Source organism: Leuciscus leuciscus (assembly GCF_965113295.1).
Source record: "Leuciscus leuciscus genome assembly, chromosome: 7".
Lineage (NCBI taxonomy): Eukaryota > Metazoa > Chordata > Actinopteri > Cypriniformes > Leuciscidae > Leuciscus > Leuciscus leuciscus.
Genome location: NC_138731.1, coordinates 26,222,420 through 26,250,010, shown reverse-complemented (window position 1 = coordinate 26,250,010; position 27,591 = coordinate 26,222,420). Strand labels below are relative to the sequence as shown.

The following is a 27,591-nucleotide window of genomic DNA, read 5'->3' as shown; positions in this document are numbered from 1 at the left end:
GCTTCACCGACTCTCACTGGTATGTGCATGGCAGAACTTTATGACAGCTAGCTCACAGGCTGTGCTTTGTTGATCTCCCTAAGTAGTAATGAGCAGTGGGACCATTACCCACAGCTTAGGTAGTCGATGAGGTGGTTGAATTAATGTGACATTTTTAAGATGTTTTGAAATGACTTGGTGTTAATGATGCTGATTTCTTTTCCTAGCTGATGACGCCATACCCAGAAAGGACGTAGTGTTTTTGCTGGACGGTTCAGATGGCACTAGAAATACATTCCCAGCAATGCGTGATTTTGTGCAACGAGTAGTGGAGCTATTCAACATAGAGGCAAACAGAGACCGTGTTTCTGTGGTGCAGTACAGTAGAGACGCTGATGTCAATTTCTATCTGAATACCTACGCAACAAAAGGGGAGATCCTGAACACTGTCAGAGGTCTGAGGCATAGAGGAGGGAGACCCCTCAACACGGGGGCAGCTCTCCAGTACGTGAGGGACAGTGTCTTCACCGCCTCTGCGGGGAGTAGAAAGCAAGAGGGTGTCCCTCAGATTCTTATCCTCCTCAGTGGAGGACGGTCAGGCGATAACATAGATACACCTGCCTCCACCCTAAAAGAGAGCGGAATCTTGATTTTTGGCATCGGCACCAGAAATTCGAGCAGAGAGGTGCAGAGAATTGCCAACGACCCTACCTATGCACAGTCCATCAATGAATTTTCTGACCTTCCCAGTGTCCAGCAGCAGTTTATCAGCTCCCTCAACAATGCGCTTGGACAAGTCAAGCCGATGACACCTACTGTGGCGGGTAAGACAGATTATCACACGTCTCTAGAAAACAGCACACTGAGCTCTCCTTGCAAAGCGTGCCGTAGACACTAAACGGTTTATGTTAGCGATGCATGTTAGCAGAGGCGGGGGGAAATTAGCCTAACAAGCGATGGGTTTGAACTCTCTGGGGTGTTAAGCAGTGTTGCGTTTTAACGTGTTTGTTTATTCGCTCCTTCGTCAGTTTTAGGCGCAGTTTTTGTCTTTTGATGAAAATATCCTTTAAATTATAGACCTCATTTTGCCGTATTCAGTAAGTTTAGGCAGTTTTACTCTGACCAAAATTAGATGCTATTTTTTAGCAGACAGTAATGACTGTTAGATTGGCTGTAAACCAGCTGAAAGGATAGGAGCGTTTTTTCCCTTTTGCAGTTGCCGACTAGAGCACACACACACCCACAGACAATATCAGATACCCAGGGCTCACGTGACTTTGTGTTCCATTCCATTACCCATAGCTGAGCGAAGGATGGCTAGGAGGGATGTGGTGTTCCTGCTGGATGGTTCAGATGGCACAAGGAGCTCTTTCCCTGCAATGCGTGACTTTGTTGAGAGGATGGTGGAGAGACTGAATGTGTCTGAGAAAGGAGACCATGTGTCTGTGGTCCAGTACAGCAGAGATCCAGAGGCCCATTTCTATCTTAACACATACTCAAGAAAGGAGGACGTGCTTGACACGCTCAGGGGTCTGATGCACAAAGGAGGGAGACCCCTCAACACAGGGGCAGCTCTGCAGTACGTGAGGGACAATGTCTTCACTGCCTCCTCTGGAAGCAGACTTGTAGAAGGTGTGCCTCAGTTACTGATTCTCCTGAGTGGTGGAAAGTCATTTGATAATGTTGACACACCAGCCTCATCCCTGAAAGAGCTGGGAGTGCTTATCTTTGCGATAGGGTCGAGGAGCTCAGACAGCAGGGAACTCCAGAAGATCTCCAATGAGCCTAGTTATGCACTCTCAGTGAGTGACTTTGCTGACCTTCCCAGTGTCCAACAGCAGCTTTTCACCAACATTAACACGGTCTTTGTAGAGGGAACGTCTAGCACCACCACGACGATAGGTAAGAAAAAAGCCAAACCGGCTTCCTGTAATTCCTCTCCTTTTATTATGGTCGTAGAGAAATGTGCCATGTTGTTCCTCTAGTTCTAATGAGTTGCGAAGGAAATGTACTTCTTCCTGAAGAGTAAAACTTTACGGGAGGTGGCGCGATATCGAAAACACAAAAAGCATGATCGAGCACCAAGTGTGTAATGCATTGTGTGTGTTTTTTTTTTTTTTTTTTTCTTACAATGTCCCCCACCTGACCCACGAATATGTCTGTTTTTAGCTGAGGGCCGTAGACAGAGGAGAGATGTTGTCTTCCTGCTGGATGGATCGGATGCCACTAGGAATGGGTTCCCAGCAATGAAAGAATTTGTGCAAAGAATGGTGGAGAAATTGGAAGTATCTGAGAACAGAGATCAAGTTTCTGTGGTCCAGTACAGCAGAGACCCAGAGGCCCATTTCTATCTAAACACTTTCAAGACAAAGGAAAAAATTCTTGACAGTGTCAGAGGTCTGCGGCACAAAGGAGGCAGACCCCTTTACACGGGGGCAGCGCTCCAGTACGTCATAGACAATGTCTTTACTGCCTCCTCCGGCAGCAGACGGGTGGAGGGTGTGCCGCAGATACTGGTTTTGCTTAGCGGGGGAAGGTCATTTGACAGTGTTGAGGCAGCAGCCTCCTCTCTGAAAGAGCTTGGCATCTTGACTTTTGGAATAGGATCGAGGGGCTCTGATAGCAGAGAATTGCAGAGAATTTCATACGACCCCAATTATGCTCTGTCCGTGTCCGACTTCAGTGAGCTTCCAAATGTCCAAGAGCAGCTCCTGGCCTCTGTCAAGGCTGTTTCAATTCCCATCACTCCAACTTCACAGACTGTTACCGGTACGTGCTTTGCAGTACTTTACAATACACTGTGTCTTGTTTTTCTCCATGATGTCTCTAACCATAGCTCAGAGAGTTAATGAGGTGATGAACCGATGTGTCATTCTGAAGGTTTATGAACGTTATGCACATTACTTGGTGTTAATGATGCTGCTTTCCCCCCTCCTAGCTGATTACGTCACACCCAGAAAGGACATAGTGTTTCTGCTGGACGGTTCAGATGGCACTAGGAATTCTTTCCCAGCTATGCGTGATTTTGTGCAGAGAGTAGTGGAGCAATACACCATAGAGGCAAACAGAGACCGTGTTTCTGTGGTGCAGTACAGTAGAGAAGCCGAGGTCCATTTCTATTTAAATAGCCACACGACAAAGGAAGAGGTTCTTGACCGTGTCAGAGGTCTGAGACACAAAGGAGGTAGACCCCTCTACACGGGGGCAGCTCTCCAGTACGTCAGAGACAATGTATTTACTGCCTCCTCCGGCAGCAGACGGTTGGAGGGTGTGCCGCAGATACTGATCTTGCTTAGCGGGGGAAGGTCATTCGACAGTGTTGATGCAGCAGCCTCCTCCCTGAAAGAGCTTGGCGTCTTGACCTTTGGAATTGGATCGAGGGGCTCTGATAGCAGAGAACTGCAGAGAATCTCATACGACCCCAGTTATGCTCTGTCCGTGACCGACTTCAGTGAGCTCCCAAATGTCCAAGAGCAGCTGCTGGCCTCTGTCCAGGCTGTTGCAATGCCCATCACTCCAGCTTCACCGACTCTCACTGGTATGTGCATGGCAGAACTTTATGACAGCTAGCTCACAGGCTGTGCTTTGTTGATCTTCCTAAGTAGTAATGAGCAGTGGGACCATTACCCACAGCTTAGGTAGTCGATGAGGTGGTTGAATTAATGTGACATTTTTAAGATGTTTTGAAATGACTTGGTGTTAATGATGCTGATTTCTTTTCCTAGCTGATGACGCCATACCCAGAAAGGACGTAGTGTTTTTGCTGGACGGTTCAGATGGCACTAGAAATACATTCCCAGCAATGCGTGATTTTGTGCAACGAGTAGTGGAGCTATTCAACATAGAGGCAAACAGAGACCGTGTTTCTGTGGTGCAGTACAGTAGAGACGCTGATGTCAATTTCTATCTGAATACCTACGCAACAAAAGGGGAGATCCTGAACACTGTCAGAGGTCTGAGGCATAGAGGAGGGAGACCCCTCAACACGGGGGCAGCTCTCCAGTACGTGAGGGACAGTGTCTTCACCGCCTCTGCGGGGAGTAGAAAGCAAGAGGGTGTCCCTCAGATTCTTATCCTCCTCAGTGGAGGACGGTCAGGCGATAACATAGATACACCTGCCTCCACCCTAAAAGAGAGCGGAATCTTGATTTTTGGCATCGGCACCAGAAATTCGAGCAGAGAGGTGCAGAGAATTGCCAACGACCCTACCTATGCACAGTCCATCAATGAATTTTCTGACCTTCCCAGTGTCCAGCAGCAGTTTATCAGCTCCCTCAACAATGCGCTTGGACAAGTCAAGCCGATGACACCTACTGTGGCGGGTAAGACAGATTATCACACGTCTCTAGAAAACAGCACACTGAGCTCTCCTTGCAAAGCGTGCCGTAGACACTAAACGGTTTATGTTAGCGATGCATGTTAGCAGAGGCGGGGGGAAATTAGCCTAACAAGCGATGGGTTTGAACTCTCTGGGGTGTTAAGCAGTGTTGCGTTTTAACGTGTTTGTTTATTCGCTCCTTCGTCAGTTTTAGGCGCAGTTTTTGTCTTTTGATGAAAATATCCTTTAAATTATAGACCTCATTTTGCCGTATTCAGTAAGTTTAGGCAGTTTTACTCTGACCAAAATTAGATGCTATTTTTTAGCAGACAGTAATGACTGTTAGATTGGCTGTAAACCAGCTGAAAGGATAGGAGCGTTTTTTCCCTTTTGCAGTTGCCGACTAGAGCACACACACACCCACAGACAATATCAGATACCCAGGGCTCACGTGACTTTGTGTTCCATTCCATTACCCATAGCTGAGCGGAGGATGGCTAGGAGGGATGTGGTGTTCCTGCTGGATGGTTCAGATGGCACAAGGAGCTCTTTCCCTGCAATGCGTGACTTTGTTGAGAGGATGGTGGAGAGACTGAATGTGTCTGAGAAAGGAGACCATGTGTCTGTGGTCCAGTACAGCAGAGATCCAGAGGCCCATTTCTATCTTAACACATACTCAAGAAAGGAGGACGTGCTTGACACGCTCAGGGGTCTGATGCACAAAGGAGGGAGACCCCTTAACACAGGGGCAGCTCTGCAGTACGTGAGGGACAATGTCTTCACTGCCTCCTCTGGAAGCAGACTTGTAGAAGGTGTGCCTCAGTTACTGATTCTCCTGAGTGGTGGAAAGTCATTTGATAATGTTGACACACCAGCCTCATCCCTGAAAGAGCTGGGAGTGCTTATCTTTGCGATAGGGTCGAGGAGCTCAGACAGCAGGGAACTCCAGAAGATCTCCAATGAGCCTAGTTATGCACTCTCAGTGAGTGACTTTGCTGACCTTCCCAGTGTCCAACAGCAGCTTTTCACCAACATTAACACGGTCTTTGTAGAGGGAACGTCTAGCACCACCACGACGATAGGTAAGAAAAAAGCCAAACCGGCTTCCTGTAATTCCTCTCCTTTTATTATGGTCGTAGAGAAATGTGCCATGTTGTTCCTCTAGTTCTAATGAGTTGCGAAGGAAATGTACTTCTTCCTGAAGAGTAAAACTTTACGGGAGGTGGCGCGATATCGAAAACACAAAAAGCATGATCGAGCACCAAGTGTGTAATGCATTGTGTGTGTTTTTTTTGTTTTTTTTTCTCTCTCCTTACAATGTCCCCCACCTGACCCACGAATATGTCTGTTTTTAGCTGAGGGCCGTAGACAGAGGAGAGATGTTGTCTTCCTGCTGGATGGATCGGATGCCACTAGGAATGGGTTCCCAGCAATGAAAGAATTTGTGCAAAGAATGGTGGAGAAATTGGAAGTATCTGAGAACAGAGATCAAGTTTCTGTGGTCCAGTACAGCAGAGACCAAGAGGCCCATTTCTATCTAAACACTTTCAAGACAAAGGAAAAAATTCTTGACAGTGTCAGAGGTCTGCGGCACAAAGGAGGCAGACCCCTTTACACGGGGGCAGCGCTCCAGTACGTCATAGACAATGTCTTTACTGCCTCCTCCGGCAGCAGACGGGTGGAGGGTGTGCCGCAGATACTGGTTTTGCTTAGCGGGGGAAGGTCATTTGACAGTGTTGAGGCAGCAGCCTCCTCTCTGAAAGAGCTTGGCATCTTGACTTTTGGAATAGGATCGAGGGGCTCTGATAGCAGAGAATTGCAGAGAATTTCATACGACCCCAATTATGCTCTGTCCGTGTCCGACTTCAGTGAGCTTCCAAATGTCCAAGAGCAGCTCCTGGCCTCTGTCAAGGCTGTTTCAATTCCCATCACTCCAACTTCACAGACTGTTACCGGTACGTGCGTTGCAGTACTTTACAATACACTGTGTCTTGTTTTTCTCCATGATGTCTCTAACCATAGCTCAGAGAGTTAATGAGGTGATGAACCGATGTGTCATTCTGAAGGTTTATGAACGTTATGCACATTGCTTGGTGTTAATGATGCTGCTTTCCCCCCTCCTAGCTGATTACGTCACACCCAGAAAGGACATAGTGTTTCTGCTGGACGGTTCAGATGGCACTAGGAATTCTTTCCCAGCTATGCGTGATTTTGTGCAGAGAGTAGTGGAGCAATACACCATAGAGGCAAACAGAGACCGTGTTTCTGTGGTGCAGTACAGTAGAGAAGCCGAGGTCCATTTCTATTTAAATAGCTACACGACAAAGGAAGAGGTTCTTGACCGTGTCAGAGGTCTGAGACACAAAGGAGGTAGACCCCTCTACACGGGGGCAGCTCTCCAGTACGTCAGATACAATGTATTTACTGCCTCCTCCGGCAGCAGACGGTTGGAGGGTGTGCCGCAGATACTGATCTTGCTTAGCGGGGGAAGGTCATTCGACAGTGTTGATGCAGCAGCCTCCTCCCTGAAAGAGCTTGGCGTCTTGACCTTTGGAATTGGATCGAGGGGCTCTGATAGCAGAGAACTGCAGAGAATCTCATACGACCCCAGTTATGCTCTGTCCGTGACCGACTTCAGTGAGCTCCCAAATGTCCAAGAGCAGCTGCTGGCCTCTGTCCAGGCTGTTGCAATGCCCATCACTCCAGCTTCACCGACTCTCACTGGTATGTGCATGGCAGAACTTTATGACAGCTAGCTCACAGGCTGTGCTTTGTTGATCTTCCTAAGTAGTAATGAGCAGTGGGACCATTACCCACAGCTTAGGTAGTCGATGAGGTGGTTGAATTAATGTGACATTTTTAAGATGTTTTGAAATGACTTGGTGTTAATGATGCTGATTTCTTTTCCTAGCTGATGACGCCATACCCAGAAAGGACGTAGTGTTTTTGCTGGACGGTTCAGATGGCACTAGAAATACATTCCCAGCAATGCGTGATTTTGTGCAACGAGTAGTGGAGCTATTCAACATAGAGGCAAACAGAGACCGTGTTTCTGTGGTGCAGTACAGTAGAGACGCTGATGTCAATTTCTATCTGAATACCTACGCAACAAAAGGGGAGATCCTGAACACTGTCAGAGGTCTGAGGCATAGAGGAGGGAGACCCCTCAACACGGGGGCAGCTCTCCAGTACGTGAGGGACAGTGTCTTCACCGCCTCTGCGGGGAGTAGAAAGCAAGAGGGTGTCCCTCAGATTCTTATCCTCCTCAGTGGAGGACGGTCAGGCGATAACATAGATACACCTGCCTCCACCCTAAAAGAGAGCGGAATCTTGATTTTTGGCATCGGCACCAGAAATTCGAGCAGAGAGGTGCAGAGAATTGCCAACGACCCTACCTATGCACAGTCCATCAATGAATTTTCTGACCTTCCCAGTGTCCAGCAGCAGTTTATCAGCTCCCTCAACAATGCGCTTGGACAAGTCAAGCCGATGACACCTACTGTGGCGGGTAAGACAGATTATCACACGTCTCTAGAAAACAGCACACTGAGCTCTCCTTGCAAAGCGTGCCGTAGACACTAAACGGTTTATGTTAGCGATGCATGTTAGCAGAGGCGGGGGGAAATTAGCCTAACAAGCGATGGGTTTGAACTCTCTGGGGTGTTAAGCAGTGTTGCGTTTTAACGTGTTTGTTTATTCGCTCCTTCGTCAGTTTTAGGCGCAGTTTTTGTCTTTTGATGAAAATATCCTTTAAATTATAGACCTCATTTTGCCGTATTCAGTAAGTTTAGGCAGTTTTACTCTGACCAAAATTAGATGCTATTTTTTAGCAGACAGTAATGACTGTTAGATTGGCTGTAAACCAGCTGAAAGGATAGGAGCGTTTTTTCCCTTTTGCAGTTGCCGACTAGAGCACACACACACCCACAGACAATATCAGATACCCAGGGCTCACGTGACTTTGTGTTCCATTCCATTACCCATAGCTGAGCGGAGGATGGCTAGGAGGGATGTGGTGTTCCTGCTGGATGGTTCAGATGGCACAAGGAGCTCTTTCCCTGCAATGCGTGACTTTGTTGAGAGGATGGTGGAGAGACTGAATGTGTCTGAGAAAGGAGACCATGTGTCTGTGGTCCAGTACAGCAGAGATCCAGAGGCCCATTTCTATCTTAACACATACTCAAGAAAGGAGGACGTGCTTGACACGCTCAGGGGTCTGATGCACAAAGGAGGGAGACCCCTCAACACAGGGGCAGCTCTGCAGTACGTGAGGGACAATGTCTTCACTGCCTCCTCTGGAAGCAGACTTGTAGAAGGTGTGCCTCAGTTACTGATTCTCCTGAGTGGTGGAAAGTCATTTGATAATGTTGACACACCAGCCTCATCCCTGAAAGAGCTGGGAGTGCTTATCTTTGCGATAGGGTCGAGGAGCTCAGACAGCAGGGAACTCCAGAAGATCTCCAATGAGCCTAGTTATGCACTCTCAGTGAGTGACTTTGCTGACCTTCCCAGTGTCCAACAGCAGCTTTTCACCAACATTAACACGGTCTTTGTAGAGGGAACGTCTAGCACCACCACGACGATAGGTAAGAAAAAAGCCAAACCGGCTTCCTGTAATTCCTCTCCTTTTATTATGGTCGTAGAGAAATGTGCCATGTTGTTCCTCTAGTTCTAATGAGTTGCGAAGGAAATGTACTTCTTCCTGAAGAGTAAAACTTTACGGGAGGTGGCGCGATATCGAAAACACAAAAAGCATGATCGAGCACCAAGTGTGTAATGCATTGTGTGTGTTTTTTTGTTTTTTTTTCTCTCTCCTTACAATGTCCCCCACCTGACCCACGAATATGTCTGTTTTTAGCTGAGGGCCGTAGACAGAGGAGAGATGTTGTCTTCCTGCTGGATGGATCGGATGCCACTAGGAATGGGTTCCCAGCAATGAAAGAATTTGTGCAAAGAATGGTGGAGAAATTGGAAGTATCTGAGAACAGAGATCAAGTTTCTGTGGTCCAGTACAGCAGAGACCCAGAGGCCCATTTCTATCTAAACACTTTCAAGACAAAGGAAAAAATTCTTGACAGTGTCAGAGGTCTGCGGCACAAAGGAGGCAGACCCCTTTACACGGGGGCAGCGCTCCAGTACGTCATAGACAATGTCTTTACTGCCTCCTCCGGCAGCAGACGGGTGGAGGGTGTGCCGCAGATACTGGTTTTGCTTAGCGGGGGAAGGTCATTTGACAGTGTTGAGGCAGCAGCCTCCTCTCTGAAAGAGCTTGGCATCTTGACTTTTGGAATAGGATCGAGGGGCTCTGATAGCAGAGAATTGCAGAGAATTTCATACGACCCCAATTATGCTCTGTCCGTGTCCGACTTCAGTGAGCTTCCAAATGTCCAAGAGCAGCTCCTGGCCTCTGTCAAGGCTGTTTCAATTCCCATCACTCCAACTTCACAGACTGTTACCGGTACGTGCGTTGCAGTACTTTACAATACACTGTGTCTTGTTTTTCTCCATGATGTCTCTAACCATAGCTCAGAGAGTTAATGAGGTGATGAACCGATGTGTCATTCTGAAGGTTTATGAACGTTATGCACATTACTTGGTGTTAATGATGCTGCTCTCCCCCCTCCTAGCTGATTACGTCACACCCAGAAAGGACATAGTGTTTCTGCTGGACGGTTCAGATGGCACTAGGAATTCTTTCCCAGCTATGCGTGATTTTGTGCAGAGAGTAGTGGAGCAATACACCATAGAGGCAAACAGAGACCGTGTTTCTGTGGTGCAGTACAGTAGAGAAGCCGAGGTCCATTTCTATTTAAATAGCTACACGACAAAGGAAGAGGTTCTTGACCGTGTCAGAGGTCTGAGACACAAAGGAGGTAGACCCCTCTACACGGGGGCAGCTCTCCAGTACGTCAGAGACAATGTATTTACTGCCTCCTCCGGCAGCAGACGGTTGGAGGGTGTGCCGCAGATACTGATCTTGCTTAGCGGGGGAAGGTCATTCGACAGTGTTGATGCAGCAGCCTCCTCCCTGAAAGAGCTTGGCGTCTTGACCTTTGGAATTGGATCGAGGGGCTCTGATAGCAGAGAACTGCAGAGAATCTCATACGACCCCAGTTATGCTCTGTCCGTGACCGACTTCAGTGAGCTCCCAAATGTCCAAGAGCAGCTGCTGGCCTCTGTCCAGGCTGTTGCAATGCCCATCACTCCAGCTTCACCGACTCTCACTGGTATGTGCATGGCAGAACTTTATGACAGCTAGCTCACAGGCTGTGCTTTGTTGATCTCCCTAAGTAGTAATGAGCAGTGGGACCATTACCCACAGCTTAGGTAGTCGATGAGGTGGTTGAATTAATGTGACATTTTTAAGATGTTTTGAAATGACTTGGTGTTAATGATGCTGATTTCTTTTCCTAGCTGATGACGCCATACCCAGAAAGGACGTAGTGTTTTTGCTGGACGGTTCAGATGGCACTAGAAATACATTCCCAGCAATGCGTGATTTTGTGCAACGAGTAGTGGAGCTATTCAACATAGAGGCAAACAGAGACCGTGTTTCTGTGGTGCAGTACAGTAGAGACGCTGAGGTCAATTTCTATCTGAATACCTACGCAACAAAAGGGGAGATCCTGAACACTGTCAGAGGTCTGAGGCATAGAGGAGGGAGACCCCTCAACACGGGGGCAGCTCTCCAGTACGTGAGGGACAGTGTCTTCACCGCCTCTGCGGGGAGTAGAAAGCAAGAGGGTGTCCCTCAGATTCTTATCCTCCTCAGTGGAGGACGGTCAGGCGATAACATAGATACACCTGCCTCCACCCTAAAAGAGAGCGGAATCTTGATTTTTGGCATCGGCACCAGAAATTCGAGCAGAGAGGTGCAGAGAATTGCCAACGACCCTACCTATGCACAGTCCATCAATGAATTTTCTGACCTTCCCAGTGTCCAGCAGCAGTTTATCAGCTCCCTCAACAATGCGCTTGGACAAGTCAAGCCGATGACACCTACTGTGGCGGGTAAGACAGATTATCACACGTCTCTAGAAAACAGCACACTGAGCTCTCCTTGCAAAGCGTGCCGTAGACACTAAACGGTTTATGTTAGCGATGCATGTTAGCAGAGGCGGGGGGAAATTAGCCTAACAAGCGATGGGTTTGAACTCTCTGGGGTGTTAAGCAGTGTTGCGTTTTAACGTGTTTGTTTATTCGCTCCTTCGTCAGTTTTAGGCGCAGTTTTTGTCTTTTGATGAAAATATCCTTTAAATTATAGACCTCATTTTGCCGTATTCAGTAAGTTTAGGCAGTTTTACTCTGACCAAAATTAGATGCTATTTTTTAGCAGACAGTAATGACTGTTAGATTGGCTGTAAACCAGCTGAAAGGATAGGAGCGTTTTTTCCCTTTTGCAGTTGCCGACTAGAGCACACACACACCCACAGACAATATCAGATACCCAGGGCTCACGTGACTTTGTGTTCCATTCCATTACCCATAGCTGAGCGGAGGATGGCTAGGAGGGATGTGGTGTTCCTGCTGGATGGTTCAGATGGCACAAGGAGCTCTTTCCCTGCAATGCGTGACTTTGTTGAGAGGATGGTGGAGAGACTGAATGTGTCTGAGAAAGGAGACCATGTGTCTGTGGTCCAGTACAGCAGAGATCCAGAGGCCCATTTCTATCTTAACACATACTCAAGAAAGGAGGACGTGCTTGACACGCTCAGGGGTCTGATGCACAAAGGAGGGAGACCCCTCAACACAGGGGCAGCTCTGCAGTACGTGAGGGACAATGTCTTCACTGCCTCCTCTGGAAGCAGACTTGTAGAAGGTGTGCCTCAGTTACTGATTCTCCTGAGTGGTGGAAAGTCATTTGATAATGTTGACACACCAGCCTCATCCCTGAAAGAGCTGGGAGTGCTTATCTTTGCGATAGGGTCGAGGAGCTCAGACAGCAGGGAACTCCAGAAGATCTCCAATGAGCCTAGTTATGCACTCTCAGTGAGTGACTTTGCTGACCTTCCCAGTGTCCAACAGCAGCTTTTCACCAACATTAACACGGTCTTTGTAGAGGGAACGTCTAGCACCACCACGACGATAGGTAAGAAAAAAGCCAAACCGGCTTCCTGTAATTCCTCTCCTTTTATTATGGTCGTAGAGAAATGTGCCATGTTGTTCCTCTAGTTCTAATGAGTTGCGAAGGAAATGTACTTCTTCCTGAAGAGTAAAACTTTACGGGAGGTGGCGCGATATCGAAAACACAAAAAGCATGATCGAGCACCAAGTGTGTAATGCATTGTGTGTGTTTTTTTGTTTTTTTTTCTCTCTCCTTACAATGTCCCCCACCTGACCCACGAATATGTCTGTTTTTAGCTGAGGGCCGTAGACAGAGGAGAGATGTTGTCTTCCTGCTGGATGGATCGGATGCCACTAGGAATGGGTTCCCAGCAATGAAAGAATTTGTGCAAAGAATGGTGGAGAAATTGGAAGTATCTGAGAACAGAGATCAAGTTTCTGTGGTCCAGTACAGCAGAGACCCAGAGGCCCATTTCTATCTAAACACTTTCAAGACAAAGGAAAAAATTCTTGACAGTGTCAGAGGTCTGCGGCACAAAGGAGGCAGACCCCTTTACACGGGGGCAGCGCTCCAGTACGTCATAGACAATGTCTTTACTGCCTCCTCCGGCAGCAGACGGGTGGAGGGTGTGCCGCAGATACTGGTTTTGCTTAGCGGGGGAAGGTCATTTGACAGTGTTGAGGCAGCAGCCTCCTCTCTGAAAGAGCTTGGCATCTTGACTTTTGGAATAGGATCGAGGGGCTCTGATAGCAGAGAATTGCAGAGAATTTCATACGACCCCAATTATGCTCTGTCCGTGTCCGACTTCAGTGAGCTTCCAAATGTCCAAGAGCAGCTCCTGGCCTCTGTCAAGGCTGTTTCAATTCCCATCACTCCAACTTCACAGACTGTTACCGGTACGTGCGTTGCAGTACTTTACAATACACTGTGTCTTGTTTTTCTCCATGATGTCTCTAACCATAGCTCAGAGAGTTAATGAGGTGATGAACCGATGTGTCATTCTGAAGGTTTATGAACGTTATGCACATTACTTGGTGTTAATGATGCTGCTCTCCCCCCTCCTAGCTGATTACGTCACACCCAGAAAGGACATAGTGTTTCTGCTGGACGGTTCAGATGGCACTAGGAATTCTTTCCCAGCTATGCGTGATTTTGTGCAGAGAGTAGTGGAGCAATACACCATAGAGGCAAACAGAGACCGTGTTTCTGTGGTGCAGTACAGTAGAGAAGCCGAGGTCCATTTCTATTTAAATAGCTACACGACAAAGGAAGAGGTTCTTGACCGTGTCAGAGGTCTGAGACACAAAGGAGGTAGACCCCTCTACACGGGGGCAGCTCTCCAGTACGTCAGAGACAATGTATTTACTGCCTCCTCCGGCAGCAGACGGTTGGAGGGTGTGCCGCAGATACTGATCTTGCTTAGCGGGGGAAGGTCATTCGACAGTGTTGATGCAGCAGCCTCCTCCCTGAAAGAGCTTGGCGTCTTGACCTTTGGAATTGGATCGAGGGGCTCTGATAGCAGAGAACTGCAGAGAATCTCATACGACCCCAGTTATGCTCTGTCCGTGACCGACTTCAGTGAGCTCCCAAATGTCCAAGAGCAGCTGCTGGCCTCTGTCCAGGCTGTTGCAATGCCCATCACTCCAGCTTCACCGACTCTCACTGGTATGTGCATGGCAGAACTTTATGACAGCTAGCTCACAGGCTGTGCTTTGTTGATCTCCCTAAGTAGTAATGAGCAGTGGGACCATTACCCACAGCTTAGGTAGTCGATGAGGTGGTTGAATTAATGTGACATTTTTAAGATGTTTTGAAATGACTTGGTGTTAATGATGCTGATTTCTTTTCCTAGCTGATGACGCCATACCCAGAAAGGACGTAGTGTTTTTGCTGGACGGTTCAGATGGCACTAGAAATACATTCCCAGCAATGCGTGATTTTGTGCAACGAGTAGTGGAGCTATTCAACATAGAGGCAAACAGAGACCGTGTTTCTGTGGTGCAGTACAGTAGAGACGCTGAGGTCAATTTCTATCTGAATACCTACGCAACAAAAGGGGAGATCCTGAACACTGTCAGAGGTCTGAGGCATAGAGGAGGGAGACCCCTCAACACGGGGGCAGCTCTCCAGTACGTGAGGGACAGTGTCTTCACCGCCTCTGCGGGGAGTAGAAAGCAAGAGGGTGTCCCTCAGATTCTTATCCTCCTCAGTGGAGGACGGTCAGGCGATAACATAGATACACCTGCCTCCACCCTAAAAGAGAGCGGAATCTTGATTTTTGGCATCGGCACCAGAAATTCGAGCAGAGAGGTGCAGAGAATTGCCAACGACCCTACCTATGCACAGTCCATCAATGAATTTTCTGACCTTCCCAGTGTCCAGCAGCAGTTTATCAGCTCCCTCAACAATGCGCTTGGACAAGTCAAGCCGATGACACCTACTGTGGCGGGTAAGACAGATTATCACACGTCTCTAGAAAACAGCACACTGAGCTCTCCTTGCAAAGCGTGCCGTAGACACTAAACGGTTTATGTTAGCGATGCATGTTAGCAGAGGCGGGGGGAAATTAGCCTAACAAGCGATGGGTTTGAACTCTCTGGGGTGTTAAGCAGTGTTGCGTTTTAACGTGTTTGTTTATTCGCTCCTTCGTCAGTTTTAGGCGCAGTTTTTGTCTTTTGATGAAAATATCCTTTAAATTATAGACCTCATTTTGCCGTATTCAGTAAGTTTAGGCAGTTTTACTCTGACCAAAATTAGATGCTATTTTTTAGCAGACAGTAATGACTGTTAGATTGGCTGTAAACCAGCTGAAAGGATAGGAGCGTTTTTTCCCTTTTGCAGTTGCCGACTAGAGCACACACACACCCACAGACAATATCAGATACCCAGGGCTCACGTGACTTTGTGTTCCATTCCATTACCCATAGCTGAGCGGAGGATGGCTAGGAGGGATGTGGTGTTCCTGCTGGATGGTTCAGATGGCACAAGGAGCTCTTTCCCTGCAATGCGTGACTTTGTTGAGAGGATGGTGGAGAGACTGAATGTGTCTGAGAAAGGAGACCATGTGTCTGTGGTCCAGTACAGCAGAGATCCAGAGGCCCATTTCTATCTTAACACATACTCAAGAAAGGAGGACGTGCTTGACACGCTCAGGGGTCTGATGCACAAAGGAGGGAGACCCCTCAACACAGGGGCAGCTCTGCAGTACGTGAGGGACAATGTCTTCACTGCCTCCTCTGGAAGCAGACTTGTAGAAGGTGTGCCTCAGTTACTGATTCTCCTGAGTGGTGGAAAGTCATTTGATAATGTTGACACACCAGCCTCATCCCTGAAAGAGCTGGGAGTGCTTATCTTTGCGATAGGGTCGAGGAGCTCAGACAGCAGGGAACTCCAGAAGATCTCCAATGAGCCTAGTTATGCACTCTCAGTGAGTGACTTTGCTGACCTTCCCAGTGTCCAACAGCAGCTTTTCACCAACATTAACACGGTCTTTGTAGAGGGAACGTCTAGCACCACCACGACGATAGGTAAGAAAAAAGCCAAACCGGCTTCCTGTAATTCCTCTCCTTTTACTATGGTCGTAGAGAAATGTGCCATGTTGTTCCTCTAGTTCTAATGAGTTGCGAAGGAAATGTACTTCTTCCTGAAGAGTAAAACTTTACGGGAGGTGGCGCGATATCGAAAACACAAAAAGCATGATCGAGCACCAAGTGTGTAATGCATTGTGTGTGTTTTTTTTTTGTTTTTTTTTTTTCTCTCCTTACAATGTCCCCCACCTGACCCACGAATATGTCTGTTTTTAGCTGAGGGCCGTAGACAGAGGAGAGATGTTGTCTTCCTGCTGGATGGATCGGATGCCACTAGGAATGGGTTCCCAGCAATGAAAGAATTTGTGCAAAGAATGGTGGAGAAATTGGAAGTATCTGAGAACAGAGATCAAGTTTCTGTGGTCCAGTACAGCAGAGACCCAGAGGCCCATTTCTATCTAAACACTTTCAAGACAAAGGAAAAAATTCTTGACAGTGTCAGAGGTCTGCGGCACAAAGGAGGCAGACCCCTTTACACGGGGGCAGCGCTCCAGTACGTCATAGACAATGTCTTTACTGCCTCCTCCGGCAGCAGACGGGTGGAGGGTGTGCCGCAGATACTGGTTTTGCTTAGCGGGGGAAGGTCATTTGACAGTGTTGAGGCAGCAGCCTCCTCTCTGAAAGAGCTTGGCATCTTGACTTTTGGAATAGGATCGAGGGGCTCTGATAGCAGAGAATTGCAGAGAATTTCATACGACCCCAATTATGCTCTGTCCGTGTCCGACTTCAGTGAGCTTCCAAATGTCCAAGAGCAGCTCCTGGCCTCTGTCAAGGCTGTTTCAATTCCCATCACTCCAACTTCACAGACTGTTACCGGTACGTGCGTTGCAGTACTTTACAATACACTGTGTCTTGTTTGTCTCCATGATGTCTCTAACCATAGCTCAGATAGTTAATCAGGTGATGAACCGATGTGTCATTCTGAAGGTTTATGAACGTTGGTGTTAATGATGCTGCTCTCCCCCCTCCTAGCTGATTACGTCACACCCAGAAAGGACATAGTGTTTCTGCTGGACGGTTCAGATGGCACTAGGAATTCTTTCCCAGCTATGCGTGATTTTGTGCAGAGAGTAGTGGAGCAATACACCATAGAGGCAAACAGAGACCGTGTTTCTGTGGTGCAGTACAGTAGAGAAGCCGAGGTCCATTTCTATTTAAATAGCTACACGACAAAGGAAGAGGTTCTTGACCGTGTCAGAGGTCTGAGACACAAAGGAGGTAGACCCCTCTACACGGGGGCAGCTCTCCAGTACGTCAGAGACAATGTATTTACTGCCTCCTCCGGCAGCAGACGGTTGGAGGGTGTGCCGCAGATACTGATCTTGCTTAGCGGGGGAAGGTCATTCGACAGTGTTGATGCAGCAGCCTCCTCCCTGAAAGAGCTTGGCGTCTTGACCTTTGGAATTGGATCGAGGGGCTCTGATAGCAGAGAACTGCAGAGAATCTCATACGACCCCAGTTATGCTCTGTCCGTGACCGACTTCAGTGAGCTCCCAAATGTCCAAGAGCAGCTGCTGGCCTCTGTCCAGGCTGTTGCAATGCCCATCACTCCAGCTTCACCGACTCTCACTGGTATGTGCATGGCAGAACTTTATGACAGCTAGCTCACAGGCTGTGCTTTGTTGATCTCCCTAAGTAGTAATGAGCAGTGGGACCATTACCCACAGCTTAGGTAGTCGATGAGGTGGTTGAATTAATGTGACATTTTTAAGATGTTTTGAAATGACTTGGTGTTAATGATGCTGATTTATTTTCCTAGCTGATGACGCCATACCCAGAAAGGACGTAGTGTTTTTGCTGGACGGTTCAGATGGCACTAGAAATACATTCCCAGCAATGCGTGATTTTGTGCAACGAGTAGTGGAACTATTCAACATAGAGGCAAACAGAGACCGTGTTTCTGTGGTGCAGTACAGTAGAGACGCTGAGGTCAATTTCTATCTGAATACCTACGCAACAAAAGGGGAGATCCTGAACACTGTCAGAGGTCTGAGGCATAGAGGAGGGAGACCCCTCAACACGGGGGCAGCTCTCCAGTACGTGAGGGACAGTGTCTTCACCGCCTCTGCGGGGAGTAGAAAGCAAGAGGGTGTCCCTCAGATTCTTATCCTCCTCAGTGGAGGACGGTCAGGCGATAACATAGATACACCTGCCTCCACCCTAAAAGAGAGCGGAATCTTGATTTTTGGCATCGGCACCAGAAATTCGAGCAGAGAGGTGCAGAGAATTGCCAACGACCCTACCTATGCACAGTCCATCAATGAATTTTCTGACCTTCCCAGTGTCCAGCAGCAGTTTATCAGCTCCCTCAACAATGCGCTTGGACAAGTCAAGCCGATGACACCTACTGTGGCGGGTAAGACAGATTATCACACGTCTCTAGAAAACAGCACACTGAGCTCTCCTTGCAAAGCGTGCCGTAGACACTAAACGGTTTATGTTAGCGATGCATGTTAGCAGAGGCGGGGGGAAATTAGCCTAACAAGCGATGGGTTTGAACTCTCTGGGGTGTTAAGCAGTGTTGCGTTTTAACGTGTTTGTTTATTCGCTCCTTCGTCAGTTTTAGGCGCAGTTTTTGTCTTTTGATGAAAATATCCTTTAAATTATAGACCTCATTTTGCCGTATTCAGTAAGTTTAGGCAGTTTTACTCTGACCAAAATTAGATGCTATTTTTTAGCAGACAGTAATGACTGTTAGATTGGCTGTAAACCAGCTGAAAGGATAGGAGCGTTTTTTCCCTTTTGCAGTTGCCGTCTAGAGCACACACACACCCACAGACAATATCAGATACCCAGGGCTCACGTGACTTTGTGTTCCATTCCATTACCCATAGCTGAGCGGAGGATGGCTAGGAGGGATGTGGTGTTCCTGCTGGATGGTTCAGATGGCACAAGGAGCTCTTTCCCTGCAATGCGTGACTTTGTTGAGAGGATGGTGGAGAGACTGAATGTGTCTGAGAAAGGAGACCATGTGTCTGTGGTCCAGTACAGCAGAGATCCAGAGGCCCATTTCTATCTTAACACATACTCAAGAAAGGAGGACGTGCTTGACACGCTCAGGGGTCTGATGCACAAAGGAGGGAGACCCCTCAACACAGGGGCAGCTCTGCAGTACGTGAGGGACAATGTCTTCACTGCCTCCTCTGGAAGCAGACTTGTAGAAGGTGTGCCTCAGTTACTGATTCTCCTGAGTGGTGGAAAGTCATTTGATAATGTTGACACACCAGCCTCATCCCTGAAAGAGCTGGGAGTGCTTATCTTTGCGATAGGGTCGAGGAGCTCAGACAGCAGGGAACTCCAGAAGATCTCCAATGAGCCTAGTTATGCACTCTCAGTGAGTGACTTTGCTGACCTTCCCAGTGTCCAACAGCAGCTTTTCACCAACATTAACACGGTCTTTGTAGAGGGAACGTCTAGCACCACCACGACGATAGGTAAGAAAAAAGCCAAACCGGCTTCCTGTAATTCCTCTCCTTTTACTATGGTCGTAGAGAAATGTGCCATGTTGTTCCTCTAGTTCTAATGAGTTGCGAAGGAAATGTACTTCTTCCTGAAGAGTAAAACTTTACGGGAGGTGGCGCGATATCGAAAACACAAAAAGCATGATCGAGCACCAAGTGTGTAATGCATTGTGTGTGTTTTTTTGTTTTTTTTTCTCTCTCCTTACAATGTCCCCCACCTGACCCACGAATATGTCTGTTTTTAGCTGAGGGCCGTAGACAGAGGAGAGATGTTGTCTTCCTGCTGGATGGATCGGATGCCACTAGGAATGGGTTCCCAGCAATGAAAGAATTTGTGCAAAGAATGGTGGAGAAATTGGAAGTATCTGAGAACAGAGATCAAGTTTCTGTGGTCCAGTACAGCAGAGACCCAGAGGCCCATTTCTATCTAAACACTTTCAAGACAAAGGAAAAAATTCTTGACAGTGTCAGAGGTCTGCGGCACAAAGGAGGCAGACCCCTTTACACGGGGGCAGCGCTCCAGTACGTCATAGACAATGTCTTTACTGCCTCCTCCGGCAGCAGACGGGTGGAGGGTGTGCCGCAGATACTGGTTTTGCTTAGCGGGGGAAGGTCATTTGACAGTGTTGAGGCAGCAGCCTCCTCTCTGAAAGAGCTTGGCATCTTGACTTTTGGAATAGGATCGAGGGGCTCTGATAGCAGAGAATTGCAGAGAATTTCATACGACCCCAATTATGCTCTGTCCGTGTCCGACTTCAGTGAGCTTCCAAATGTCCAAGAGCAGCTCCTGGCCTCTGTCAAGGCTGTTTCAATTCCCATCACTCCAACTTCACAGACTGTTACCGGTACGTGCGTTGCAGTACTTTACAATACACTGTGTCTTGTTTTTCTCCATGATGTCTCTAACCATAGCTCAGAGAGTTAATGAGGTGATGAACCGATGTGTCATTCTGAAGGTTTATGAACGTTATGCACATTACTTGGTGTTAATGATGCTGCTCTCCCCCCTCCTAGCTGATTACGTCACACCCAGAAAGGACATAGTGTTTCTGCTGGACGGTTCAGATGGCACTAGGAATTCTTTCCCAGCTATGCGTGATTTTGTGCAGAGAGTAGTGGAGCAATACACCATAGAGGCAAACAGAGACCGTGTTTCTGTGGTGCAGTACAGTAGAGAAGCCGAGGTCCATTTCTATTTAAATAGCTACACGACAAAGGAAGAGGTTCTTGACCGTGTCAGAGGTCTGAGACACAAAGGAGGTAGACCCCTCTACACGGGGGCAGCTCTCCAGTACGTCAGAGACAATGTATTTACTGCCTCCTCCGGCAGCAGACGGTTGGAGGGTGTGCCGCAGATACTGATCTTGCTTAGCGGGGGAAGGTCATTCGACAGTGTTGATGCAGCAGCCTCCTCCCTGAAAGAGCTTGGCGTCTTGACCTTTGGAATTGGATCGAGGGGCTCTGATAGCAGAGAACTGCAGAGAATCTCATACGACCCCAGTTATGCTCTGTCCGTGACCGACTTCAGTGAGCTCCCAAATGTCCAAGAGCAGCTGCTGGCCTCTGTCCAGGCTGTTGCAATGCCCATCACTCCAGCTTCACCGACTCTCACTGGTATGTGCATGGCAGAACTTTATGACAGCTAGCTCACAGGCTGTGCTTTGTTGATCTCCCTAAGTAGTAATGAGCAGTGGGACCATTACCCACAGCTTAGGTAGTCGATGAGGTGGTTGAATTAATGTGACATTTTTAAGATGTTTTGAAATGACTTGGTGTTAATGATGCTGATTTATTTTCCTAGCTGATGACGCCATACCCAGAAAGGACGTAGTGTTTTTGCTGGACGGTTCAGATGGCACTAGAAATACATTCCCAGCAATGCGTGATTTTGTGCAACGAGTAGTGGAGCTATACAACATAGAGGCAAACAGAGACCGTGTTTCTGTGGTGCAGTACAGTAGAGACGCTGAGGTCAATTTCTATCTGAATACCTACGCAACAAAAGGGGAGATCCTGAACACTGTCAGAGGTCTGAGGCATAGAGGAGGGAGACCCCTCAACACGGGGGCAGCTCTCCAGTACGTGAGGGACAGTGTCTTCACCGCCTCTGCGGGGAGTAGAAAGCAAGAGGGTGTCCCTCAGATTCTTATCCTCCTCAGTGGAGGACGGTCAGGCGATAACATAGATACACCTGCCTCCACCCTAAAAGAGAGCGGAATCTTGATTTTTGGCATCGGCACCAGAAATTCGAGCAGAGAGGTGCAGAGAATTGCCAACGACCCTACCTATGCACAGTCCATCAATGAATTTTTTGACCTTCCCAGTGTCCAGCAGCAGTTTATCAGCTCCCTCAACAATGCGCTTGGACAAGTCAAGCCGATGACACCTACTGTGGCGGGTAAGACAGATTATCACACGTCTCTAGAAAACAGCACACTGAGCTCTCCTTGCAAAGCGTGCCGTAGACACTAAACGGTTTATGTTAGCGATGCATGTTAGCAGAGGCGGGGGGAAATTAGCCTAACAAGCGATGGGTTTGAACTCTCTGGGGTGTTAAGCAGTGTTGCGTTTTAACGTGTTTGTTTATTCGCTCCTTCGTCAGTTTTAGGCGCAGTTTTTGTCTTTTGATGAAAATATCCTTTAAATTATAGACCTCATTTTGCCGTATTCAGTAAGTTTAGGCAGTTTTACTCTGACCAAAATTAGATGCTATTTTTTAGCAGACAGTAATGACTGTTAGATTGGCTGTAAACCAGCTGAAAGGATAGGAGCGTTTTTTCCCTTTTGCAGTTGCCGACTAGAGCACACACACACCCACAGACAATATCAGATACCCAGGGCTCACGTGACTTTGTGTTCCATTCCATTACCCATAGCTGAGCGAAGGATGGCTAGGAGGGATGTGGTGTTCCTGCTGGATGGTTCAGATGGCACAAGGAGCTCTTTCCCTGCAATGCGTGACTTTGTTGAGAGGATGGTGGAGAGACTGAATGTGTCTGAGAAAGGAGACCATGTGTCCGTGGTCCAGTACAGCAGAGATCCAGAGGCCCATTTCTATCTTAACACATACTCAAGAAAGGAGGACGTGCTTGACACGCTCAGGGGTCTGATGCACAAAGGAGGGAGACCCCTCAACACAGGGGCAGCTCTGCAGTACGTGAGGGACAATGTCTTCACTGCCTCCTCTGGAAGCAGACTTGTAGAAGGTGTGCCTCAGTTACTGATTCTCCTGAGTGGTGGAAAGTCATTTGATAATGTTGACACACCAGCCTCATCCCTGAAAGAGCTGGGAGTGCTTATCTTTGCGATAGGGTCGAGGAGCTCAGACAGCAGGGAACTCCAGAAGATCTCCAATGAGCCTAGTTATGCACTCTCAGTAAATGACTTCGCTGATCTTTCCACTCTCCAGCAGAAGCTTTTCACCAACATTAACACAGTACTTTTAGAGGGCATGCCCATCACTACTACTGTAATAGGTAAGAAAAAGATAATCATGGTATAATTTCAATATTTATGGTACTTGCTAAGGTAAGTATCACCAGCAGTGTGTACATTTCTTTTCTTGAATTATCCTTTACCATTTTGCTTAAAACATGAACGTTGCCTAAAAATTGGTGACTTGTTGCGGAGAGATGTACTATTATTTTTGGTTCAGCAAGATTTGCAATATTTTATTTATGCAGAGACCCACATTATATCTATGGACCATAATGTCAGAAATACTTTTGTATGGGTCCTTTACTTTTTACTCAGTAAGAAGCATCAAACATCCACCTTGCAGCATATTGACTTCCACAGAGCCCACCTTAGTGAAAGTGTTACTCATGAAGTTTACTTTAAAAATCATTTAGAACATCAAACATCATCATAGCAGTTAGCATCTTAGCATAGAGAGTTTTATGGCAAATTTTACATGTATTTCTTTATTCATATCTTTTATTCCTTTTGCATATTGTGCACTTTGTGTAATTTTTCCCAAAACATTACTGTTATAAATGGAAACATCTTTTTTTTGTATTGAATTTTTAGAGATTAATTATATTCATAATGTTATATTAAAAGTGGTATACAAAATCGTATGCATGCCCCACCATCTTTGTGGTGGTGTCAGATTGTTTTATTGTTATTTTCACATTTACATCAGAAGTGTGACTTGTGAAAAAGTAATGTTCTATTTATTCTGCGTGTTTTTCGCATTAAAAACAAAGAGACAATTTTTATTTTAAAAAAATTGCAAGCATTTCTTTCAAAAATATTCAAAAATGTCAAAAATATTAGTTTTTTGTTGTTGTTGTTGTTTTTGTTGTTGTTGTTGTCATTTGTGTTGTTGTTTTTGAAAATACTATCTTATTATCTTCACAAATTAATTTGAACAATTTCAGTTATAGAAATTCAGTTGAAAATTACACCTTGCACATCTGGTATTCCCAGGTAAAGAAACAGAACAAACTTCATTTGCTGACATGATGTCTTACCAATAGATGTTGGAATCAAGTGCAAATTAGTCATGTTCAATAATCGAGTGCAAAGGGTGTCGAGTGTTGTAATTATATTCATATTTTAGTTTTTGTTAGGTATTTGCAATTTTACAGACTGTCCTTCATCCAGTCAGCATTATTTTATATTCAATTGTTTTCTTTTTTCTTTTAATTTTAGTGGAGTCAGAAGGACCGAAAAAGGACATTGTCTTTGTGATTGATGGCTCTGAAGGTGTTGGCAGAGAGTTCCCAATTATCCAGGAGTTCGTGCGCAGAGTTGTGGAGAACCTCAATGTTGGTGAGAACAAGATCCGAGTTGGCGTGGTGCAGTATGGAGATTCTCCATATGCAGACATATACCTCAACTCACATAGGACCAAAGAAGGTGTCCTAAATAACATCAAGGAACTTCAACAACGTGGGGGGAGACAGCGCAACCTTGGTCGGGCCATTGATTTTGTTGGACGTGAAGTTCTGGTTTCTGGACGTGGTGGAAGGAAACAGGAGGGAGTTCCACAATTTGTTGTTGTGGTTTCAGGAGGAAAAGCAACAGACAATATAAGGCCATCTGCAACTAAAATGAAACAGTCAGGAACTTTCCCCCTTAGCATAGGAACAAGAGATGTGAGCCCTCAGGAATTGCAAGTGACCTCCTATGTCCCCACATTTGCCTACACAGTTGATGACTTGCCTGGACTTTATACAATTCAGGACAAACTCATCACCACCCTGACTGAGCTATCTAGTGAGGAGTTAGCCAATTTGCGCCCTGTATACCCTACAGGTAATTGCATTCATTTCATAATTGTTTTTCCTAGTTGATGTGATAATACCTCTGACCAGCATGAATTTCCATGCCCCATCCTGGTTTTTGATAGTTAGTGATGGTCAGTATAGTGGATCAGTAAAACTTGTAAGTTCATGAAGCTGGTCATATAGATATGTTGTCACTTACTGCGGGTTGAACATAGAAGTCTTGCTGGTTAACCAGTAAAGAAGATAGCTAACAACACCAGCATTCTATGCTGGGAACAGCATATAATATGCTAAATGAAGATCAGGAGTCAAAGTTGAAGTTAAATCAGTTTTCAGATAGTTTACTAAGTGCAAATTTGGAGTGCAAAGTTCTCCACACTTCCAAGGTCCTTAGAAAATTTGTTAGAGCAGTGTTAAAAGTGGGCCGGTACGCACTGGTACGCAGTATCGGCACTTCTATATTTTAAGCTGTAGCGTACCCTAGCTTTTTCTTGCATACCGGCACTTCTCACATGTTACAGGTACCGGGGGCGTCACTAGGTCCTTTTTCTACTCCGCCCCCCTAAAAAATTGTGATTAGCTCTGTAATCTGTACATTAATTTGTGATTGTCTCAGTACCCTTTAAACCTCATATGAAAACGGCGTCAGGCTTCAGCTCCTCCCCGTCTTTTAGTCAAATTTATTCAGCATGTTTTTCAGTCCGTAGTGGCGCACAGGTAGCCTGACTACGTCAGACTTCCTACTTCCACTAATTTCATTTCGCTCCTGTAGTCAGTCTGAGATAGCAGCCTATCTTTCAGTTTTCCACCGGCCTGAAAACAGCCGGGCCAATCAACGAACAGAGGGCGGGCTGAGAGGCGTGACGTAGACGCTGATTGTACCGTGGATGCGTAGATTTACTTCACATAATCTGCAGAAGTCATTCACAGCCATGTTCACTCCGGTATTTCGCTCGATGGTTTAGTTTTTGCATCATACATGCGTTTACAGTGGAAGTTAGATGCGGCTGAGCATGCGCATAACACACGCCATAACCAAACGTTATGTGATTGGCTTACGGGTAACCAATGATTTTAAACTTCAGACAAGCGCCCCCCCCGCGAGAGAGAAAACACTTCTCTATTATGCCCTTCCAGACTCTGTATACGAAGCAAAGTGAAGTAGCAGAGTCTGGTATTACCAGGCTAGCGCACAGGTGCAGAGCCAGCGTCAGAAGCAGAGGACAATGTGTGTGTTTATCGATAGCTTGTCATGATATCTGCATCTGCAGATCTTTGTCATGAATGCTGTTTACATAATGTGATGCGGGAGCGATACAAGACAAGTCACGAGATACGAGTTTCTCATCCACTGTAAAGTTTCATCCCCTTTCACACATAGAAGACGAAATGTGAAGAAACACTTTATACGTATTTTTCTGAATGTGGTATTAACATCATGCACAGGAATTATTAAAGACACAATCACACTGTAAAAACTTCTTGGTTTAACTTAAATTAGCCTAACCTGATTCATTCATACCTCATTTCATCTAAAAATTTTAGTTGATACAAAGAAAGAAACATTTGTGAACCTAAGCTAATTTGACAAATGATTTGTTGAAAGTTGTATTAACAAATCATGATTTTTTTCTTTAAAGTGCAGTGACAGACAGCACTCAGTGCACTGATTTAAACTGTGAATGACAGAGACAGAGAAAAATCATGTGGAGTTATTTAGTTCTACTATTATGACCCAGCAGCTGATTGTGACATGTATATCCTTATAGGGCAAATTAAACCAATTGCCAATGTAGACAATTAAAGTGGTTTTTCTGTATTCTAAATTAATATTAAATTGTATGATCTGGTTAGTTAAAATGATGATAATTATAATGAAATTAAATCAATATTCAGGGATTGACTTGATAGGTAGGCTAGTGTAGAACCTATTGTATGTTGTTCCTTGCTTCCCTAGTATACAAACAATATATTAAATGGCATACTACACATACTAAATATGCATTAGTAGATACATTTAATTCGTTATTGACTTTCATGACTAAACAAAACAAAATACATAATTATTCTCTGGAAGCCAGATTAAAGGAGTAAATACTGTTACTGCATTCCTAACATGGTTCAGACCCTCGGTCACCTCTCAGATAACAAATACAGACGTTGCCCGCAACATAAATACTAGAATAAATACACTGGTTTCAAGAAAACTTTGATTTCCAATTCATTTTATAATACAAGAGGAGGGATTGTAAATCCAACTCCTTCAGTATATATAGTCACTCAGTTTCTGTGCACTACAAACAGTCGTAATTTAGTAATACATGAACATTTTCCACCCTATCTCTGACCATATTAATAAAATGTTCAGTTCTGGTGCTGCCTTTCATTTAAGATTTCAACTACTTTTATGATTGACTAATATTTTGCATAGGAAAAAAGGCTTAAAAACTGCTTTTTGTTACTGCTAGAAATGTATAAAGCCTGCCAATTAGATTAAAACTTGCTATACTGAGAAAGTACTTTCCACTGTTATGTGCGGTATGCAGTGGAGTGAGGCTAAGGCTACACTAAGTGGGGTCAGCTTCTCCATCAACTTTTTGTTTTTGTTTTTAAGACATTCATGCCACAGCATCTTAAAAACACAACAATCATGGTGTGAGTGACATACTGAAACAGCCAGACCTACCACAATAGTCAAAGACTTATATTAATTAAAATGGCACAAAGAGTTATAGTTCTTAAACAAACAGTGCACATGACAAGACATACAAAATATTTATATAAGTGCCAATCTAGAGCATTTTTACATTTAAATGTACAAAATAGACCAAGAATGGATATTTACATCATCCCATAAACTGTGAAGAGGGGAAGAACATATTCAGAGTTGCAAAATTGATAAGGTCCAGAAGACAAAATTGTTGACTATTTAAATATACCTGACAGT

General features: G+C 46.0%; 10 protein-coding genes and 1 long non-coding RNA gene across 18 annotated transcripts in view; all 11 read left to right on the top strand.

Moving 5' to 3' along the window:
* The window catches only part of LOC309503725 (collagen alpha-3(VI) chain-like), a 113,209-nt gene that overhangs the window by 68,306 nt on the left and 17,312 nt on the right, over positions 1 to 27,591 (top strand). For all 8 annotated transcript variants that reach the window (XM_082176497.1, XM_082176495.1, XM_082176494.1 and 5 more), the window contains one exon: positions 24,067 to 24,672. In XM_082176497.1, coding sequence (XP_082032623.1) covers positions 24,067 to 24,672 — 606 coding nt within the window. The remainder of the gene's footprint in view (positions 1 to 24,066; positions 24,673 to 27,591) is intronic.
* Positions 376 to 7,071, top strand: LOC309502575 (collagen alpha-3(VI) chain-like). The gene is given in 9 exon segments (XM_082174980.1): positions 376 to 1,944; positions 2,104 to 2,756; positions 2,758 to 3,548; positions 3,613 to 3,617; positions 3,705 to 4,301; positions 4,555 to 4,574; positions 4,644 to 5,442; positions 5,596 to 6,320; positions 6,364 to 7,071. Coding segments are annotated over 9 exon segments (4,932 nt in total). The 5' UTR covers positions 376 to 1,292; the 3' UTR covers positions 7,054 to 7,071.
* On the top strand, positions 8,280 to 8,981 carry LOC309503737 (collagen alpha-3(VI) chain-like). The gene has a single exon (XM_082176510.1). The coding sequence runs from the start codon at positions 8,295 to 8,297 to the stop codon at positions 8,964 to 8,966; it is 672 nt and encodes a 223-aa protein (XP_082032636.1). The 5' UTR covers positions 8,280 to 8,294; the 3' UTR covers positions 8,967 to 8,981.
* LOC309503728 (collagen alpha-3(VI) chain-like) lies at positions 8,972 to 9,850 on the top strand. The gene has a single exon (XM_082176502.1). It carries the CDS (start codon positions 9,074 to 9,076, stop codon positions 9,833 to 9,835), a length of 762 nt encoding a protein of 253 aa, XP_082032628.1. The 5' UTR covers positions 8,972 to 9,073; the 3' UTR covers positions 9,836 to 9,850.
* LOC309502574 (collagen alpha-3(VI) chain-like) lies at positions 9,903 to 15,293 on the top strand (the record flags this gene model as incomplete). Its single annotated transcript, XM_082174979.1, has 6 exons — positions 9,903 to 10,551; positions 10,712 to 11,308; positions 11,562 to 11,581; positions 11,651 to 12,449; positions 12,560 to 13,333; positions 13,428 to 15,293. 6 exons carry the CDS (start codon positions 9,903 to 9,905, stop codon positions 14,057 to 14,059), a joined length of 3,471 nt encoding a protein of 1,156 aa, XP_082031105.1. The 3' UTR covers positions 14,060 to 15,293.
* Positions 14,097 to 16,845, top strand: LOC309502573 (collagen alpha-3(VI) chain-like; the record flags this gene model as incomplete). The annotated part of the gene is made up of 4 exons (XM_082174978.1): positions 14,097 to 14,127; positions 14,215 to 14,811; positions 15,290 to 15,889; positions 16,085 to 16,845. 4 exons carry the CDS (start codon positions 14,097 to 14,099, stop codon positions 16,843 to 16,845), a joined length of 1,989 nt encoding a protein of 662 aa, XP_082031104.1.
* LOC309502572 (collagen alpha-3(VI) chain-like) lies at positions 16,900 to 17,681 on the top strand (the record flags this gene model as incomplete). The annotated part of the gene is made up of 1 exon (XM_082174977.1): positions 16,900 to 17,681. One exon carries the CDS (start codon positions 16,900 to 16,902, stop codon positions 17,551 to 17,553), a length of 654 nt encoding a protein of 217 aa, XP_082031103.1. The 3' UTR covers positions 17,554 to 17,681.
* On the top strand, positions 17,591 to 19,466 carry LOC309502571 (collagen alpha-3(VI) chain-like; the record flags this gene model as incomplete). The annotated part of the gene is made up of 3 exons (XM_082174976.1): positions 17,591 to 17,621; positions 17,709 to 18,375; positions 18,698 to 19,466. The coding sequence occupies 3 exons, from the start codon at positions 17,591 to 17,593 to the stop codon at positions 19,464 to 19,466; spliced, it is 1,467 nt and encodes a 488-aa protein (XP_082031102.1).
* LOC309503729 (collagen alpha-3(VI) chain-like) lies at positions 19,491 to 20,350 on the top strand. Its single transcript, XM_082176503.1, has one exon. The coding sequence runs from the start codon at positions 19,574 to 19,576 to the stop codon at positions 20,333 to 20,335; it is 762 nt and encodes a 253-aa protein (XP_082032629.1). The 5' UTR covers positions 19,491 to 19,573; the 3' UTR covers positions 20,336 to 20,350.
* On the top strand, positions 20,403 to 21,187 carry LOC309502570 (collagen alpha-3(VI) chain-like; the record flags this gene model as incomplete). The annotated part of the gene is made up of 1 exon (XM_082174975.1): positions 20,403 to 21,187. The coding sequence occupies one exon, from the start codon at positions 20,403 to 20,405 to the stop codon at positions 21,054 to 21,056; it is 654 nt and encodes a 217-aa protein (XP_082031101.1). The 3' UTR covers positions 21,057 to 21,187.
* Positions 24,679 to 27,016, top strand: LOC309503741. Its single transcript, XR_014207841.1, has 2 exons — positions 24,679 to 25,361; positions 25,841 to 27,016. It is a non-coding gene; the product is annotated as an uncharacterized lncRNA (long non-coding RNA).

Excerpts from the sequence above, each read along its gene's own strand:
- LOC309503737 (XM_082176510.1), top strand. The coding sequence starts at position 8,295 with ATGGCTAGGAGGGATGTGGTGTTCCTGCTGGATGGTTCAGATGGCACA.
- LOC309503728 (XM_082176502.1), top strand. The coding sequence starts at position 9,074 with ATGCATTGTGTGTGTTTTTTTGTTTTTTTTTCTCTCTCCTTACAATGT.
- LOC309503729 (XM_082176503.1), top strand. The coding sequence starts at position 19,574 with ATGCATTGTGTGTGTTTTTTTGTTTTTTTTTCTCTCTCCTTACAATGT.